Genomic DNA, 17,488 nt, shown 5'->3' on the forward strand with positions numbered 1-17,488 from the left:
TAACAAAAATAAGGGACTTCTGAAGCTTAAATACCTGTGTTTTTGATATTGCTCATATAAACTGTTATTTCAGACAAATGCTGTATATTTGATCAAATTCAACACAAAACTACAAATTGTAACCTTGGATACAAGACAGCACGCACTTTGATGATTTTGAAATTTTGGTGGTTTGATTTAATGGTTTCTGGAATTACCTAATGAAAGAAAATTGAAGAAATGTGTATCTTAATCAATTACATGTAAACAGAAAGAAAAAAGGAATTGAAGACAGAAATTTTATGAAATCTAAAATGAACAGCAATTAAATACTGTTTAAATGAGTAACAGCACTTCTAATTGGGATATGTTTGTAAATAAATTTCCCAACACCTGGTTTAGAAAGACAGGTTTGCAACTTTTCATAAAAGTATCAAAAAAACTTTTAAAATACACCATTTTAATTTTGGCTTGCAGTGTGAGTTCTTTGGACATTTTTTGTTAGATAACTTTTGCACATTTCATTTTTGCAAATGTTTTGGGGACATGAATAAAAGCCATTTTACACAACATAGTAACAGCACGCCACCACATTACAGTATGTTTCCTTCTGGAATAACTTTTTGAATGTTTTGTTTTGTTTATTTACCTGTACATCAGGATGACTTTGCAGACAACAAGGAATTTATCACCTTGCTTGTCTATAAGGGAGGCAAGAAAGTGTACTACCCCAGTAAGTCTAGCTGTCATACCCTAGGAGCTCTGTACAATTAACTCTCTCACTGAAGACAAGAGCCAGGCTAGGCAGATACATGTACCTGACTACCATGTGTGTTAGATGTCTGGAGAACATGGCAGATCCCATGTGTTTGCACATTTTCAGACAAAACTTACTCGTTCAACTGTTCATGAACAAGTGCATGCACAAACAGTTGTTGAGTTCTTCTTGTACAGTATAGACTATTAACATATTTGGACAGGCCATTACATCACAACCTAACACGTTGTGACCAATCACAAATTTTTGTCTAGCAGACCTCAGAAAATTGTGGGTGTTTCCATGGCATGGCGTGCTTTTCTTAAGTATTGGATTACTGAGAAAAAAGCACCAACTGAAATGTTCCGTTTGCAAAAATGGATTGGCTGTGCAAATGAATGGATGGTACATATGCATGTACATTTTCCATACATTTTTAACCTCACTTCACAAGAAGAGTAAGAGACATTCATCATTTCCAACTAGAGATGATGAAAGTTGTGTTATTTTAACCAGACTTATGCCAAGCAAACAAACTGAGTGACTGGCCATGCCTATTTCAAGGTATGTGAGGATGCAAAAGCCAGCACAAGCATGGAATTTATGGACTAAGATAGAGATCAGTTTGCTGCCAGACCAAAACACAGCCAAAACTACCGGTATGTACCAGAACGTGCTAGGTGTGTGACCTAATGGCCAGTCCTTTACAAATTTAGCAGTTCAAAATGCACAGAAGTTGCATGCATAGTAGCAAGTCCCCTTACATCCATTATACATGCACTATGAGAGAATTGTTGGAAATAGGTCTGTAGATGAACATGGATTTGTTCAATATGCTTTGCTCATCTGACATCCCAACAATGGTGAAATACTGACAAAAGGACAACAGCAGACAATTTGCAAGATACTGCCTGCTTTGTACACTGTGTACCCTGCAGTCAATATGGCTGCAGTAGTGCACATGTAGATGGACATGCTAAACGATCCCAGTTCATTGTTGTCCTTAGAGTGGGAGACTGTCATCTCACTTATTCTCATCTTGACTTTAACCAGCTGTTTTTATAGCAGGATCAAACTTAATTATTTTTGGGGGGGATAATAGATTTTTTTACAGAGGCACTGTTGGAAAATGGAACAAGAAAAAAAAAGGAAAAGTCACTTCTAAAATGAGGGCAACCATCTCACTGTTTTGGTGGGTTGGTAAATGAAGAAACTCGTTGCAGGTACATGTATTACAGTAGAGTGATTTTCAGGCTTGTGTTTTTCCTGTGTAGATGACCCTCCTCCATTCATTGATGGGACAAGGATCAACAGTCCTCATTATCTATGCAAGATGCTGATCCAAGAGAGAAGCTTATTTACAGTTGTAGTTTCTCAATTTGAAAAGAGCAACACCATTCGCTATTCACTTAGGGTAAGCAGCCTATGGTGGTCAATGTTGACTATTGAGAGGGTTGGATAGTTCCAACCAAGCAGAGTCTTTCACAACTGTGCATCCACTTGTGTAAGTCATTCAAATACTGATTAGTAGTTTTTGTTGCATTAATAAGGTGTCCACCCCCAATCCTTGATGCATTAAATGTTGCAATTTTGCAGGATCCACAATTACTCCTAAACTGCATGCATTTCAACTGGTTTAAAACTATTGACTGGGCTGTGAATGTTCTTGATCTTATTAGCTGGTCAAGCCAGCTACTCAGACATGGCCAATATGGCCTACTGCACTCATGAATGGTAACACTTTTGTTTCCCATAATGTCTTTATTTCCTAGTAGTCCCTATTACCTAGTAACAAGTATATGTTGTTGTGTTTCTGCTTGTTACGATAAAACTTAAAAAATCCGTTGGCATTTTGCAGGTCTACAGTACATGCGAGTTTAAGCTGAGCAAGATGCCAGAACCCTACACAAATACCAAACAGGTCAGTCCACCTCAAAGCACCTCAAAGGAAAACATGTTTCTCTGATTTTATCTGTTCAAATAAATATGGAAGCATCCAAATCAAACGCATTGTCTTTTGTCTTCAGAGCTCATCTATAACAAGCTAAAAAGGGCTTTTTTTCTGTTCATGCCGAGATGCGAATTCTGAATGTAGATTGCGTCATTCAGAGAAAACAGAAAACAAGGGAACCCACACCCTGTGTTCCTAGTGGATAAACCCTTGTGCATGCCAAACAATGGATGTGGGCCAAACAACATGCATTGTTTGGCATGCACAAGGGTTTATCCTCTACAATAATTACATGTATGTGCATATTATCCACTCCAAGGAGGAACAAAAGAGGGCGTGTTTTGAATGAAATTGACAGTCCTTGGGTACGTATTCACCTCATAGTCTGGAATGTATGGTCTTCACGTGCACACCAAATGCATGCTAGAACCTGTTTGGAAAAGTTAGTACCCTCTGTCTTTCTTTTGTTGGTGAAGGTACACTTCAGCTCAAGGCAGATAGCATGTGAGGAGTATTCAGGCTGAGCTTGATTCACACTATATGCTGTGTCAAAGAATGAAGCTACAAGTAGTTTGTATGCTTGGAGGGAAGAAATTTGAGGTTAATGTTTCAACATTGTCATTATCATTTAGAAGTGTGCGATGCTTGTTTCGTATGGTCAAATAAAAGTTACAGTGACTAAATTGTAGTTTTTATTTTCCAGATAACTGGAGAGTGGAAGGGTAAGACAGCTGGAGGGTGTGCCAACAACCGAGCAACATTTACCAATAACCCCATCTACCAGGTTACCTTACAAGAAAAGACAAAAGGGAACTTCTTCATGATTGACCTCAAGGGACCAAGGTCAGGAACATGGATATTGCATTGTGTACTTGCCAACATGTTAATGAATCCTATCCTAAATCTGTTTATAGCTTTTTTGAAAGGTTTATCTAGAACCAGATTTTACAAATTTGGATCTTATGTTGATGCCATGTCGTCCATTTGTATTACCGTAAGCATAAACAATGTCTGTTAAATTGTTTGATTTACAAACATTATTAGAGCCACGTAGGTTTTCATTACACAGTGGGAATCCTAATTGTTGTTAATCATTGGCAGATTTTGTTGACAGCCTCTGCTGTATGCGACAGTGTTTGAAATGTTGCCAAATTAAAAGTACATTCTCATTCCTAGTTAGGAAAGGAGTCTGGGCCTGGGGCCAGTCACAGTCACATTGAAGCATTGTAATTTTAGACCCAGACACAGTTTAACAACTGTTCAACCAAAGTTCTTTAGAGGCTAAAATTTGGACCCGTGCAAAGCAAAATGACTTTTATCTGTCTGATTTAGTACATACATGTAAAGTATTGCATGCTTTATGGTCATTCCAGTTATTTGTACAATCAACATTAAATTCCACTTTACCGGTGCTGTGGGGGTTTTCTTCTTTATTCTGCTATTTTCGCCTCTTCACCTCATGTCTTCATGTGTTTGTCTTGACAGGATAGTGCCATTATTGGCCTTTTTGTACAAAAGTTTGTCCTGGGATACTCGTAGATTTCCACAGTCCTTGCCCTGCTCAACAAGTAGAGTGTATATCCCAAGAGATATGCCTAATAACAAATACCACTGGAACATTTAGCTGCAACGGATGTTTAATGCCTTCTACACTAGCATTGTCCATGCCATTTGCGTGATATTTGTATTCATGTTGAAGCATTTTCCTTGTGTTCCTGTAGAGAGTTTCATGTTGGGTTTGAGCTTGTTGCGATTGCAGCAGAGGGTCCTGGTACAGCAGCATTCAGCAAACAGATGACTGGAGATTACAGGCATGTACCAAAACATCTTCAAGATTTGACCATATTAAGGCTGTCCTTTTCTAATGAGTTGAAGCCACTCATTCAGCCACTGTGGCTAATCTCCATCATGTTTTTTTGTGATAAAAATTCTTTTAAAAGGTCTACATGTATTATTAAAAAATGCTTATTTTGTGCTGTTATTGGTTGTATTCTGGTAAAACCAGGCAGCATTTGAGTTTTGTTTGAGTTGAGAGTCACATATCCACTCAACTTATCCCCTAATAAATGGCAGATGTTGGATCTCATGCATGTTTTCACCATGTATGCCAACTCAGTCAGAGTTAATAGGTGGAAAGCCTTGCGGTAGCACCATGCAAAGGAATGTATCTCTTATGAGTATGTGTGGTTTTGAATAGAACTGGGAGCAAGCCTTTCCACCTATTGCTGTGTTTCATGACAAATAGCCTGAAATTCCATCCAGTTAGACGTGTTGGTCAGCAATGAGATCTGTGTCTTAACTTTCTGGATGATATTAGGTGGAACTCTGCTGTTTGTTTACAATCTGGAAGTCAACTGAAGATTTCTTCCATAATTAATCTTCAAGTCCTTGTTTCATGTTCACTTACTTTTGCTTTCGTTACAACAGCAACAGCATTTTAGATCATGCACATAGCTTGAAAAGGCAGTATTCATCAACGTGATGAATCAGCCGGAGGCATAATAATAAATTGACTATGTCCTTGACAGGGGCCAATCAGTTGCATTCATACCAGGCCAATTTCTGGAATGTAACAATTTCTGGAGAGTACGATTTGTAAGTTGCAGTGTTGCATCAAAAAGAACTTGGAATTTGTCAAGCAGTTGACAACTGATGGACTGGCAACAAGACCGCTAGATTTAGCTGATCATTTGGGTTATCATTTACTAGATTAACCACTTCGCTCCGGGCCGTTGTTCAGGCTGCTGGGCTAGGCACTTTTTCATTTTCTCCCGTTCAAAATTTTTCACAAATTCATATCTTCATTTATTGCACACATACAATCAAAAGAATGACTATCCTGTGTCGACTCTAATCTGACAGGCAACCTTCATTGATATGTGAGTATTGTTGCCCAGTAAAGAGCCCCCATTATGCGGTGTCACATAATTTCCTCTTTGTGCTGGGAATAAGCCCAGTGTGTTGCTAAGCTGGATGGCCGGTGTTGCTATGCAGAGCGTGTGGGCCATGAGGGTGAACCTGGCCATTCAATGGGCACATCAGCACAATGAATGCTGCACGATGCGGCCAGATTCTACTAGCGCGCAGCAGGTATTGTATCGCTAATCGCTGGAGCCCGCGCTTTTGTCCCCACTAATAATTCATGGACACTGGCAGTGGCAAACAATGATACTGTTTCAAAATAGTTGTCATTTCATCACTGATGGATTATTTAAATATAAATGTATAGTGGGTACGGGCAAAAGCCTTTTTTAAACGATAGATTACATGTACCTCTGCTAATGGCCAGCACTCTGCACTGACGGCATACGAACCTTCATTGGCAAGTCCCAGCAGCTCGGTCTTTTGTTTCCAAGTTTGGTCACTGCGGCCATGAATAAAGGCCCAGTTTTCCGGTCAAGTGAACCCATTGTTGTCCATCAGTGATGGAATTACCTTCACTGATGGCCCAAACTTTTGACTGACAGCAAGTACCTTTTTCTAAAAATGCCCAGCAACTTTATCATCGTTTTTAAAGAAAGTTCCGATTTCGGGCACCCCTGCCTCATGGGCCACGTACCGTGTCTCCAGTACTGGGCACCCGAGTGCAAAGTGGTTAAGTTCAGTGGTTGCAGATGTACTCTCCAGATACTGATTTGTTCCATGATTCCTTCATATTTTCCAGCATTATTTTGGGTGTTCGGTTATTGTTGTTCTTGATACACTGTGATTTCCTGATTTTCTTTTAGGGAATTTCCTAACTAAAAGGTTAGTAGTTTGCATTCTAACAAATATCACTTCCTTGTTATGCAGGCGGGGTTTCACTGTGCTTCAACTAGAGGATTTACCAGGAGGAACATATAATGTCCGACCAACAACATTCAGTCCAGGGCAGGAAGGGCCATTCTTCTTGACTCTGTCTGCATCATGCCCAATGAAAGTGGCTCAACTTCAATGATGATTGCAGAAGAGTCAGGCAAGACAAGAAACAGGGATGAAATGACAATCTGTGCTGTAGGACATTTCTCCATCAGTGGACACTGGACAACAGCAGAGCTCCTTTTTGTGCTTGTACAACTGGAAATTTGTTGCCTTTCCTAGAGCATGCCATTTTAGTTGTGCAATTTAAGTTTGCATGTGACATGAGTGTCAAGGAAGATGTTAAGATTGCAGATCATACACAAGAGAGAAATATCCCCAATTAAAAAAATCAGGGGGAACAGTACAACTTTTTTGGTTGTTTTATAGATATATATACACCAGGTTACATACAACTTTTGGGGGCCCTCCCTAAAAATCTCGGCCTCCCCCAAATTTGTTTCAGGATCCACCATCAGCATAGAGCATGTAAACCAGTGCTGTGGTATCCGAATTCCAGACCTACACGATTAATGGTGCATAAAGGGCTGGCTCAACCATCTTGTCCAGTGGAGGTTCTTCAGTCTTAACCACTTGCTGCTGGGTGCTTTAAAAAATGCATTGCACACATATGGGAGATTTTCAAGATTTTCAGTTTTCAAAATTCTTCAAAAATTCATCCACACCCACCCACACAAATGACTGTTTGGGGGCTACTCTAAGCTGACAGGCAACCTTCCTTGACTCCTGAATATTTCAGCCAGGCCTGCCACCCTGTAAGAGAGCCCAGAATTGTGAGGTATTGCGTAATTTCCTTTTTCCCCAAGGAATGTGAGTAGTGTCCTTCAACACGCGGTTGGATTAGCATGCAGTGGTGCTGTGGAGCACTTTTGTCTGCGGTGCTAATCCGCGGGTACTATGCCCAAAACAATGGTATACTGTTTAAAAACAGTGAAAGATGATGGCAATTCCCAACAGGAGGTCTTTTGTTCCGAGTACGGTCTTTTGTTACATGGACCAGCTCTTTTGTCCCATTTCGGGCACCCCGGCTCTATGTATAAACCCATGGTGCTCGAAACGGGGTTCTTGGCAGCAAGTGGTCAATAGAAATACTGATTTCTGTGATTAGTTTGTGACCATAAAATTAAATGATTCACAATGAACTCTGTTTGTATGAGCAACAAATTGACACATGAACATTTGGTCATTAACCCCTTCTCAACGGAAATTTCTTTCCGAAAGCCGACTCCAAGAATTCCAGCCTCGCTTGGCCGCGAAGGCCACCTGCCAAACCCCAAATTCTCGGTTTGTGGCCCAGCGTGCTCTGCACGCTTTGAATTACATGATGAAAAGGCTGATTGTTCGGTGGCATGCGGCTCTATTCAAGCTTCCACATTCCCGTTGCCTCTTTTCAAAGTGGGGACTATTGTGAAGCTTGTGATTATGATGCAAATTTGGTCTTTTCATTTCTGGGCTACACACAAAGGCCAATTACCATATATATATGAGCCAGGGTCTGCCTTTCACCAGGTTCGCTGGAGCGTGGGCCGAGAATAATAGCTGAAAAGCGGGCCGAGGATCTCAATTTTTACGGCGTGTCTTAACGCGTCTGGCGCGAAGGGGCCAATGAGTCTACAAAGGTGTATTGTTAATGCCATCATGTCACATGTGAACTATATCCAAAAAAATCCATGCATATTTTCATTCATTATGTGTTGGAATTTGATAGAATTGGACTAGGTGTCAGTTCTCATATTTAGCTGTTTTACCAAGCCTACAAATTCATCCTTAGTAAAAATAGTTTCCACTGATCTGTCATAAAATTAACTCTGAACCTCTTCCTGCCGGGGCATTTATCAATGTTGATGATGCTGGGGTGGGATATTTATCATTTTTTCCGTTTTCAAAATTCTTTAAAAATTCTTATCTTCATTTACTGGACACTTAAAAACACGTGAAGGCATGTCTGATGTCCACTCTAGCCAGACAGACAAAATCTATTGACGCCTGAGTATTTCAGCCAGGCCTGCAGCCTTGTTAAAAGAGCCCAGATTTTGTGGTGTTACGTAATATTCTTTGGTTCACGAACCTGGCAATTTAGGTATTTAGGTTCCAAACCTTTTCAAAAATAAAACTGACAAGAAAACTAGAAAATTGAGTTCATTTTTCAAGAAAACAACATTTTATTCTCTAAAATAAGACATGTATATGCAACCCCCAAAAGCATCATAAAATACAGATACAGAACAAACACTGTACAGAGGGAAGGAATTGGGAACGTATTAGAATACTGAATGCCTTAAGAGTAATTTAATCCACACATGGAATATGTTGGTTTTTATGTTTGAACATTGTCTAAGTCTGAGGTGTAAGTTTGTTTTATACTTTGACAGTTGTAAGATCTGTTTATTCGCCAAAATAATGTCGGTTGTGCAATTCAGTACAAAAATCTGCTTTAAAAAGGTTTTATCTTGCTTGTGCTTTCCTTTATCTGTATACCAATCAGGATGTATTCAAGGTGATACAAAACTTGCTAGGAAAAAAAGAAAATTAGAGACTGCTTACCAAAGTGATAGATAATTCAGTAGTAACAACCAGTGGTGTAAATTGGGTGAAACTAGGGGTGGGGTGCAATATGCAACCCATTTGTTTGTGGAGGGGCTGCAAGCAAATAAACTGCAGCTTACATGTATATGTATATTTTTGAGGGAAGGGGGGCAGACATGCTAGAGGCATCCTCTGTCTCATAGTTAGGCCACTGGTAACCGTTTCATCTTGGAATCTCGCGGCTCTTTTTGGCGGGACCCTTCAATTTTACAATTACCCATTGGAACTTGCCACTCTTGGAACATCACATTCAAGCAGAATTCCTTCACTGAGACAATAAAACACCATTTGAAGAGTGTGTTAAAAAATGTGGATACAAGTGTCATTTTTGTACCCTTTAAGAATCTTCTCCTGGCTGCAAGTTTCCACATACGTACATGCATGCATTTCATGTACATGGAGTTTAGATACACCTAGTATACTGCTTTCATATTTCATAATCGAAAAACAATCACTTTTGTCCAAAACATATACATGTATGTTGGAAATAAACTCTTCATCTGCCTTTCCAGAAATAAAAGGTACCTTCTCATGAAGGTGCAGCATTTTCTAGATGAGACTTTCATGACTTTTATTAACTTATAAATACATTCGGTGTGCCCATGACCAATATTATAATTGAGGGAACTTTTTATCAGATCTCCTTCTATTGCCCAAATTTTCCTTCCTTAAAAATTATCTGGCCATTTTATGACTGCTGAATGGTTTGACACATCAGTGAACTTCTGTGGAGTATATTGATAGTGCATGCAGGCTGGAATTTCAGACTTGCTTCTGTAAATAGAATACTCTAATTTGTAAGGTGAACAATGCACATGTACATGTACCTTCAAAATTCACTCTCAGAACTGACATTTACAGTTAATATTCAAAGTTTTCAGTCACACAGAAAAGTTACTGAAAGTGGTGTAATAGTAAGTGTTAAGTTTAATTTTACTATAAACAATGCATATGCAAATCATGAATATGCATGAAGCACAACTCACATTGGTACAGTGGTTGTATGTACAATTGTATACAGCTGTTAAAGACTGATATAATATAAATGTACAAAATTTACAAATTCTCTCTACAAATGACAAAACGCTGATTCTAGAACATTAATAAATCATGAGCTCAAATTGGATGTTGTTTTTGCATATTTTGATGTGTTTGACCTGACTTTCATTGTAAATGTTTAACATATCAGGGCAGTAATGATTATTCAGTCACGTACAATCATCATCAATTCCATACACACAACTCTGTCAAAGTAAAGTGAAGCAAACACACCAAAACTGTGTACTCAGAAAAACAAAAATTCCTAGATGAGCATTCAGAAAACCGAATGATTAGTTGCTCCAACTTAACTGGCAGGAAGTTATTTACCAACTAACAGGACAAGCACTACCAATGACATAGTTGCTCAGGATCAGGAGTAACACAGTGAACTTGCACATGCATGCTGCAACTAGGGAAAAAAACGACGTCTTGATGGCCAAAATTTTCAGGTAAGGGAATTAATTGACTCAGGAAAAAACTGAGTGTGAACAAATCAGCCATTTGAATGCTCAACCCTTTAGCAAAATTGGGCCAAAAAATAGTCTTCAATTTCAGCCTTACAATCTGGAGATCAAAACTACATATCACAATCCAAAAGAAGTGATAACTTACATGTATCAATGATTTCCAATCAATTTTATCTACACAATCCAAGTCAGCACAATTTTTAAAAGAGACACACAAAAAATACACATGGAAATATGAACATTGCGAGTAAGAAGATGGGATTAGTTCAGCTTACTGCAATTTCCATGTGTTTGTAATCTGTTTCAAGCACAAACACACCATACATTTCCAAACATCCAGTGATGCTACTTTTCTCAAATCTGTAACTTGGACATTACTCATCAAAATTTACTCTCACATATCTAAGGTGCATTATCCACTCATACAAATGTACCTAAAGTTTGGACATGCAGAAAAAGACATCAAACAATGGCAACATTTGTTTGATAGGAGCACGGTTCTGTTTTAGCTTTAATTTCATTCACATTACTTTGTGCGTCAGCCACAGTGCTACTGCTTCAATATACGCATACAAAACTCATGACTTCAAGCTGATTGGCTAAACAGCATCCTAGAAGACAAAGAACTCAACTACACATGTACATGTACATCCATTATTTACATGGTCAGCCCAGTGTTACGTTATTAGCCTGAGAATTCTTGTTACGGTCATTAGTCCTAATATTAAAATGACATTGGGTATTCTCAGGAGTGGTGCTGTGTTCAGCGGCGTCAACGTGCTGAAGACTGCTGTTGTGGAGTTATGTGGAGACAAGACGTTACACTGTGTACCCTCACAACACGAAACACACCTCTATGGCCCAAAGGAAAAGAAAGACAATGCTCATTTAGAATTCATTCTAATAGCAGTGCTTATGAATATAGAAGTAGGCCTGTACACCCTGTATTGTAATTCAGTCAGTACTCATGAGAATTTTCAGCAAATAGTGTGGGAATGATTCACACCACTACACCATTACACGTAAGTCAATGGATTTACTTCCAAGGGAAAACACAAGGGGAAAAACTAATTACCCAACAATCTTCCACTTTTTATGTGTGGCATCACATCACTTGCATGTATGCTTTCAGAGATAAAACATGTCTATTTACATGCAAAAACTGAAGTTTATGCATATTTTATAAAAAGTAAGAAATGCTGATTCCTTGTGCCAAAACAATCACATATCCAAGTGCTAAAAATTCCCTCAACCTTGGATACGGTATGATACAGTCCATCTCACAGTCCCAACAATAATGCAGGGACTGTTATTCAGACTTCTTGTTACCTCTGTTACTTTACCAATACACTTGATCAAACATATGGTACATGAATACTTTAGAGGCAGCAGCAAACTGACATACATGTATGATACAATCAGCTGTTAGACCACTATGATTTTTTGTCGAAAGTTGAAATTTATTTCAAGTTTGTTTCTTCGTCCTAAACACAATATTTGTTGAGCTTGGAGATAGATACAGATTCTCCAAAACTTTTTAAAGACATAAAAATACTGCTCTGCAGCAAGATGTGTGACCAAGACAATGAAACTGATAGAGCCTTAGAATTCCATGTGGATCATATCGTACATCTGTCTGTGCATTTTAGTTAGACTTCATTGGAGACTTTCGTGTGAGGAAAATACTGCAAAGAATATAAGACTGACTGTTGTGATGTGGAATTTCATGTTTTAACACCCTCAAGGGTGCATAGCAATCTTTGCTTCACCTAAAGAGGGGGGTATGGTGCTGAGTCCCTCAGGTGGCAAAACATCATATTTCACATCACAGCAGTCAGTCTTAAGGTCTTTGCAATGTTTACTGTTAGCTGCATTCTTTCTTCTCTTTATGTCCTTCATGCAGCTCCACCCTGCTATGGCACCCTCTCTACCCAAAACCTTGGCCCAACACTGATCTTAGTCAGTACATTTCTGGTTGCATTTATGCATTTCATTTTGCTTCACAGCCTTTGTTGCACAGGAATAAGGTTTCATCAAACAACTTACATGAAAGTGTACACCTTAGACCACGCCCTTACTTCAAACTCACCTGTACATGTTTTGTGCTTGTGTCTGTACAGCCTACTGTATTCGTTGTACAGTCTTCTGTTAGAGCACATTTCTTGTTGACTAATATGCTTTCTCCAGTCTTTTGGTTCACATAATGGGATGAGTAACAGTATTTGGTTCCTAAAGTCAAATAAACCAATGCAATAATGAAGTGTGAGACAAGCATTGGAGCATAAATGAACATGTCCTTCAAACATTGACATATGAGTGATCATATAGGTATATGTACTTCCCCCATGATGCAATCAAGGTACATCTGAAAATTCATTTAAAAACAGTTTGAGTAGAATTTGTATAAAAAATATACACTGAAAACAAGTAGTGATATATTTCAGAACAATGAGCACAAAATGGAATCCTCTACCCCTCCCTAACAACCCATTGACACTGAAGTCATGGATAGAGCAGTAACATCAACCAATTTGGAATCAAACACACAAGATAAATCATCATGTGTCATACCACAGTACATGTGTTTGAACTTCAACCCTGCTTCATGGTACAAAACACACAGTTGATACCAATCCTGGCTGCAATACTCTCACAATGGTGCTGCAAATCATGTACATCACTTTGTTGTAATCAGTATGGTCAAGTGTTTTGCCTACCTTTTGGGCAAAATGCATCATAGGCTCTCTCATTGCATTCTCTGTTACTCTTCTTGTCTATGCAGGTGAAACACTTGACAGCATTTGGGAAAGGAGTACCTAAATATGAATACAAAATATCAAAGTGTCACCCTTATACAAACTTGAGTTGGTCACTATATTTATATGCCTTATGTACAACAGCATCAATACCCTAGGAAGCACTGTTGTGAGCATTAAATCAAGCATCCCCTGACTTATGAGGTAAATGTGGCATTTTTCCACATTTATTTGATGCTGCTAATGAAGCAATCACCCTTGAGAGTAAATTTTAAATGTAATTGGATTTAGCCACAAAGAAAAAAAACAAAACAAAACAAAACCACTGAAACACTGCATCAGGCAAGGCCAAGAAACCATGGATAGGATGGATTGGTTTGATAGCTTCCCCGGGTTAAGTTGAATTAGCCTAGTGCCTGTGATGTCATTCTCATGGCTCATATAGGTCCGCCATGACAGACCCTGCTGCCTAAAGCAGGGTCTTGCTGGCATTCCTGGGTGAATTATGTCATGTGTATGCAAAACATTACATATAACTGTAGTTGAGTCATTTCAATTTACCGGTAACAGTAGGACAGAAATGATTTGTTACCTGTGTCTCTTATTCTAGCTGATATTGTTTCAATCACTTTCAAAGAAAATGTAACACGAAAACTGTGATTGTCTTTGCCTGATTGACTTTGACAGTTATATTCATGAGGGTCCAAAAGAGGGTACATGTATGTATACATTCAATTACCTAACTGCCTAGCCATTTGGAAAATTAGGTTGGATCCATGACTGGATTCACCAAAGATGTACGGCCATCATTTCTATTGCAGTAAAAGAATAAGATGTGAAACAAGGAATAACCACTCACTATCATCATAGGAGAATATCAGTGTAGGCTCGGTGGGTGCACAACATGAAGACATGAAAACCAAGCAGAAGATGGCTGCTGACAGCCATTGCTGTATAACTTTTGGCCAACAGACTAACATCACGAAATGCTTCTTCACAGCGTTTTGAAGGAAAACATCATTAAGAAATCTGAACAAAAAAGAAGATGAAAGGTACAAAAACAATGTTGAGTATGTTGGATTTGGTTGAACATTGACAGATGGAACTTATGAAGTAAAAGATACTCCTTACTTAGCAAAAAGAGTTGTTCATCAGAAAAAATAAGTCATGAATTACATCAAATAAAATATGCACAGGTAATAAGTTTTTGCTGGAGGACACATAAAGCTTTCTATGCTAAGCAAATATCAAATTCATTATCCTGTGGTTTTAAAATATGAATATTTGTAAGGGCGCAGTGTTGCATTGGAGTCCATCACCAGTCCCTGAAAGTCCATCACAAGTAGGCTTTTAGCCTACTGTCACAGAGACAGACACTTCTTGTTCCATGGTTGTTGCTTGGTACATGTACCAACACTTCAAAACCCATTGGGCATCTATTCTTTCTCCAATCAACCAGGTACAGTACTCTACATGCATACTAGTAATATATGCATGGTCTCCTACTACCATGACAGTACACACAAGCACATGGACTATAAAAATGAACAAACAAAAGTTACAGGTTCGGGGAGTCAGATTGGCAAATAGGTACTTTCCTGTGGCCTGGGTTTGAATCCCACCCAGGCCAACATGCACTGTTATCTGATTTCATGGGTTTTCCTAAAAATACATGTATCTGTCTGGGGGTTTCTCTCATCTCTAAAAGTGAACATGTCTTGGTTTTCTTCTTTGATTCCCCTTGGGCCTCTAAAGCGAACAGTTAACTGATGGGTTTTATTTAGTTAAATACAGAGTTAAATAAATTAAAAATAGTTGATGTTTTAACCAGAGGTCTTCCATGAAACCTATGGTTTGGAACACCTCTTGTACACAGTAGAACACTAGTTGGGAGGGGGGGTTGAGCCCCTAAAGGTTCTCTTCTTGCCTTTTTTTGTTTGGCTTCCTAAGAAATCATGAAAACCAATATACACCAACATGTATGTATCTGATACTTCTGGCTCTGAGTGATATAGCCATAAATCCCAGTCCCCTATGGTATGACTGGAGGAAGGGGACTTTTGGTACATTCTGGTTCAAACCCCCCTCCTATCCTGGGTGCACAACTGCACACCAGACATGGGAATGTCTGTCCTGAGTTTTTTTTTGTGTGTTCTCTAGCTAGCCCTAACAGCCCTGAATACTACAAAGTACTAATAGTAGTAAAATGTAATATTCAGTGCTGTCACTTGTATGTAAAAGGACATGACCTTATAAAAAACAACAGATAAGACAATATACATGTACCATACAGTGCTATGGCACTATACTGAATACTGTTAGCCTAGTTAAGGCTAGTAATTCAAATGATGTACACACAAGGAGAGCAAAATGCTTAAAATCCCTTGGGAGGCAATTACATGCAACATAAACATCAAGAAAAAGTTGATGATGAGGAAAAAAGCAATCTGCGAACACAAAGTGATGACGAGCATGCAACTTGCACCCGTCAGTGAAGTAAAGTCCTTTCAATTGTCATAAATTAGCACTTTGGACTACTATGAGAAACGACATGTCTTTTGAACAGAAAAACAATATGGTAAATTGATCTCTACTCAAATATCCACTTTATCAAGACACCACTGATTGCATGGAACTAAAACTTGTCACTACAGGTCCATGTACATATACTGGTATGTACATAGACATGTATGTCAGGGTAAAAGTGGAGCCTAATGTATATGTATACATGTCTAGCACAAAATATAGGTATCTACTGACACAAACTGGCTTTAATTAGAACTCCAATCCACCAACAATAAGGCCGTGACCTTTATGAACAAACAACAGGCAACAAAAATAAATCTCTTTATCTGCTCAAACAGATTTCATCAAACTCACATGAATTCTCCAGACGGGTTTATTTTGAAGTCTTAGAAGGGGTAGGGTATGTAGGCTGTCTACATATACTTTGTCCATATAAGTTCTACATTGTTGACAGTTGTTCAGCTGGATGACATCAAAACCAAGATACCAGACTGCAAACGTGCTGTCAATATGACATCAAAACCAAGATACCAGACTGCAAACGTGCTGTCAATATTGTTACCTTTTCCAATATAATTCTTTGGCTTTTCCAGGTTGCAGGTGCACACCTTTTAGTGCCAAAATACCAAGCACCAAACTGACTACTGGTACTTACAAGACAGTACTCGACCATTTGTATATGCTACAGGTATATTTAAGCTAATACTTGTAACAGTGATGGTACAATTACTAATTTGAGGCTTTGCATCATGAAAATCAGTGTTTGGACTTTAAATTGATTTGCAGTAACTACCAGTGTTACGGTAAACCAATTAACCCAAACACTGATAGTACAGTCAATGCAAGTTGAAAATGTCATGAAAGAAGAGTTGCATATATTTCTTAGCATGCATTAAAACAAAAAAAAGGAATTAATGAATTTTTAAATCACTTACAAGGCATAGCATATGCACGTAGACAAAATGGAAACCTGTGCTTCAGGTTAATGGACTAGTGTCTGTGAAGAAAGATATTACTTCAGTCATCTTGAAAAGGGAATGAGATATTGGTAGCTGACTCAAGAATGGAACGTCATTCGAAATATAATAGAAATTAGCAAAGTAATCCTTTACTCAATATTTTGTCAATAATTACAATTGTCTTCGACTGATGAAACGACAGTAGAGAATTCAACTAATTTTACAAAGACATACTCTTTAGAAGATTTTTCAAAAATAACCCAAATTTAAGAGTGCACTAAATTATTTGAGCTTGAACTTTTATACTGACAATAATAAAGTTGTTGATATGCCCCTCCGGCATCTACTTCATCTCACTTGCCGTCAGACTGGTAGTGTAAATCAAGTTGTAGGTACAGCTACTGCACTTGCATGGTACAGTACATGTGTGGTACATGTACATGTATGTGGTAAACACAACTGTGCACTTACAAAAATCACAAATGGACAGATTCAAATTCATAAGTACAATATGCAAGATCTTGGTGTACCGTTATTTTGCTTTTTAAAAGTTTCAACCCTGGTAACTTTACCTGTCATGGCTCCCCCCCCACAAGTTGTCCTATAGA

At 38.5% G+C, this 17,488-nt stretch overlaps 2 protein-coding genes across 9 annotated transcripts in view; one reads left to right on the forward strand and one right to left on the reverse strand.

The window, feature by feature from the left end:
• The window catches only part of capn7 (calpain 7), a 40,703-nt gene extending 31,264 nt beyond the window's left edge, over positions 1 to 9,439 (forward strand). For all 3 annotated transcript variants that reach the window (XM_022253621.2, XM_022253619.2, XM_022253620.2), the window contains exons 15-20: positions 640 to 712; positions 2,011 to 2,150; positions 2,595 to 2,657; positions 3,391 to 3,530; positions 4,409 to 4,498; positions 6,480 to 9,439. In XM_022253621.2, the coding sequence (XP_022109313.1) occupies positions 640 to 712; positions 2,011 to 2,150; positions 2,595 to 2,657; positions 3,391 to 3,530; positions 4,409 to 4,498; positions 6,480 to 6,624 (651 nt within the window). In that variant the 3' untranslated portion in view covers positions 6,625 to 9,439. The remainder of the gene's footprint in view (positions 1 to 639; positions 713 to 2,010; positions 2,151 to 2,594; positions 2,658 to 3,390; positions 3,531 to 4,408; positions 4,499 to 6,479) is intronic.
• LOC110989331 (ly6/PLAUR domain-containing protein 6-like) overlaps positions 8,679 to 17,488 on the reverse strand; it is an 89,614-nt gene continuing 80,804 nt past the window's right edge. For all 6 annotated transcript variants that reach the window (XM_087147667.1, XM_087147668.1, XM_087147669.1 and 3 more), the window contains 4 exons: positions 14,255 to 14,424; positions 13,357 to 13,455; positions 12,729 to 12,868; positions 8,679 to 11,493 (listed from right to left, as the gene is read on the reverse strand). In XM_087147667.1, the coding sequence (XP_087003793.1) occupies positions 11,317 to 11,493; positions 12,729 to 12,868; positions 13,357 to 13,455; positions 14,255 to 14,375 (537 nt within the window). In that variant the 5' untranslated portion in view covers positions 14,376 to 14,424 and the 3' untranslated portion in view covers positions 8,679 to 11,316. The remainder of the gene's footprint in view (positions 11,494 to 12,728; positions 12,869 to 13,356; positions 13,456 to 14,254; positions 14,425 to 17,488) is intronic.

The sequence above is a fragment of the Acanthaster planci genome, linkage group LG17 (assembly GCF_054643075.1).
Source record: "Acanthaster planci isolate LZ-2023a linkage group LG17, COTS_SCS, whole genome shotgun sequence".
Taxonomy (NCBI): Eukaryota; Metazoa; Echinodermata; class Asteroidea; order Valvatida; family Acanthasteridae; genus Acanthaster; species Acanthaster planci.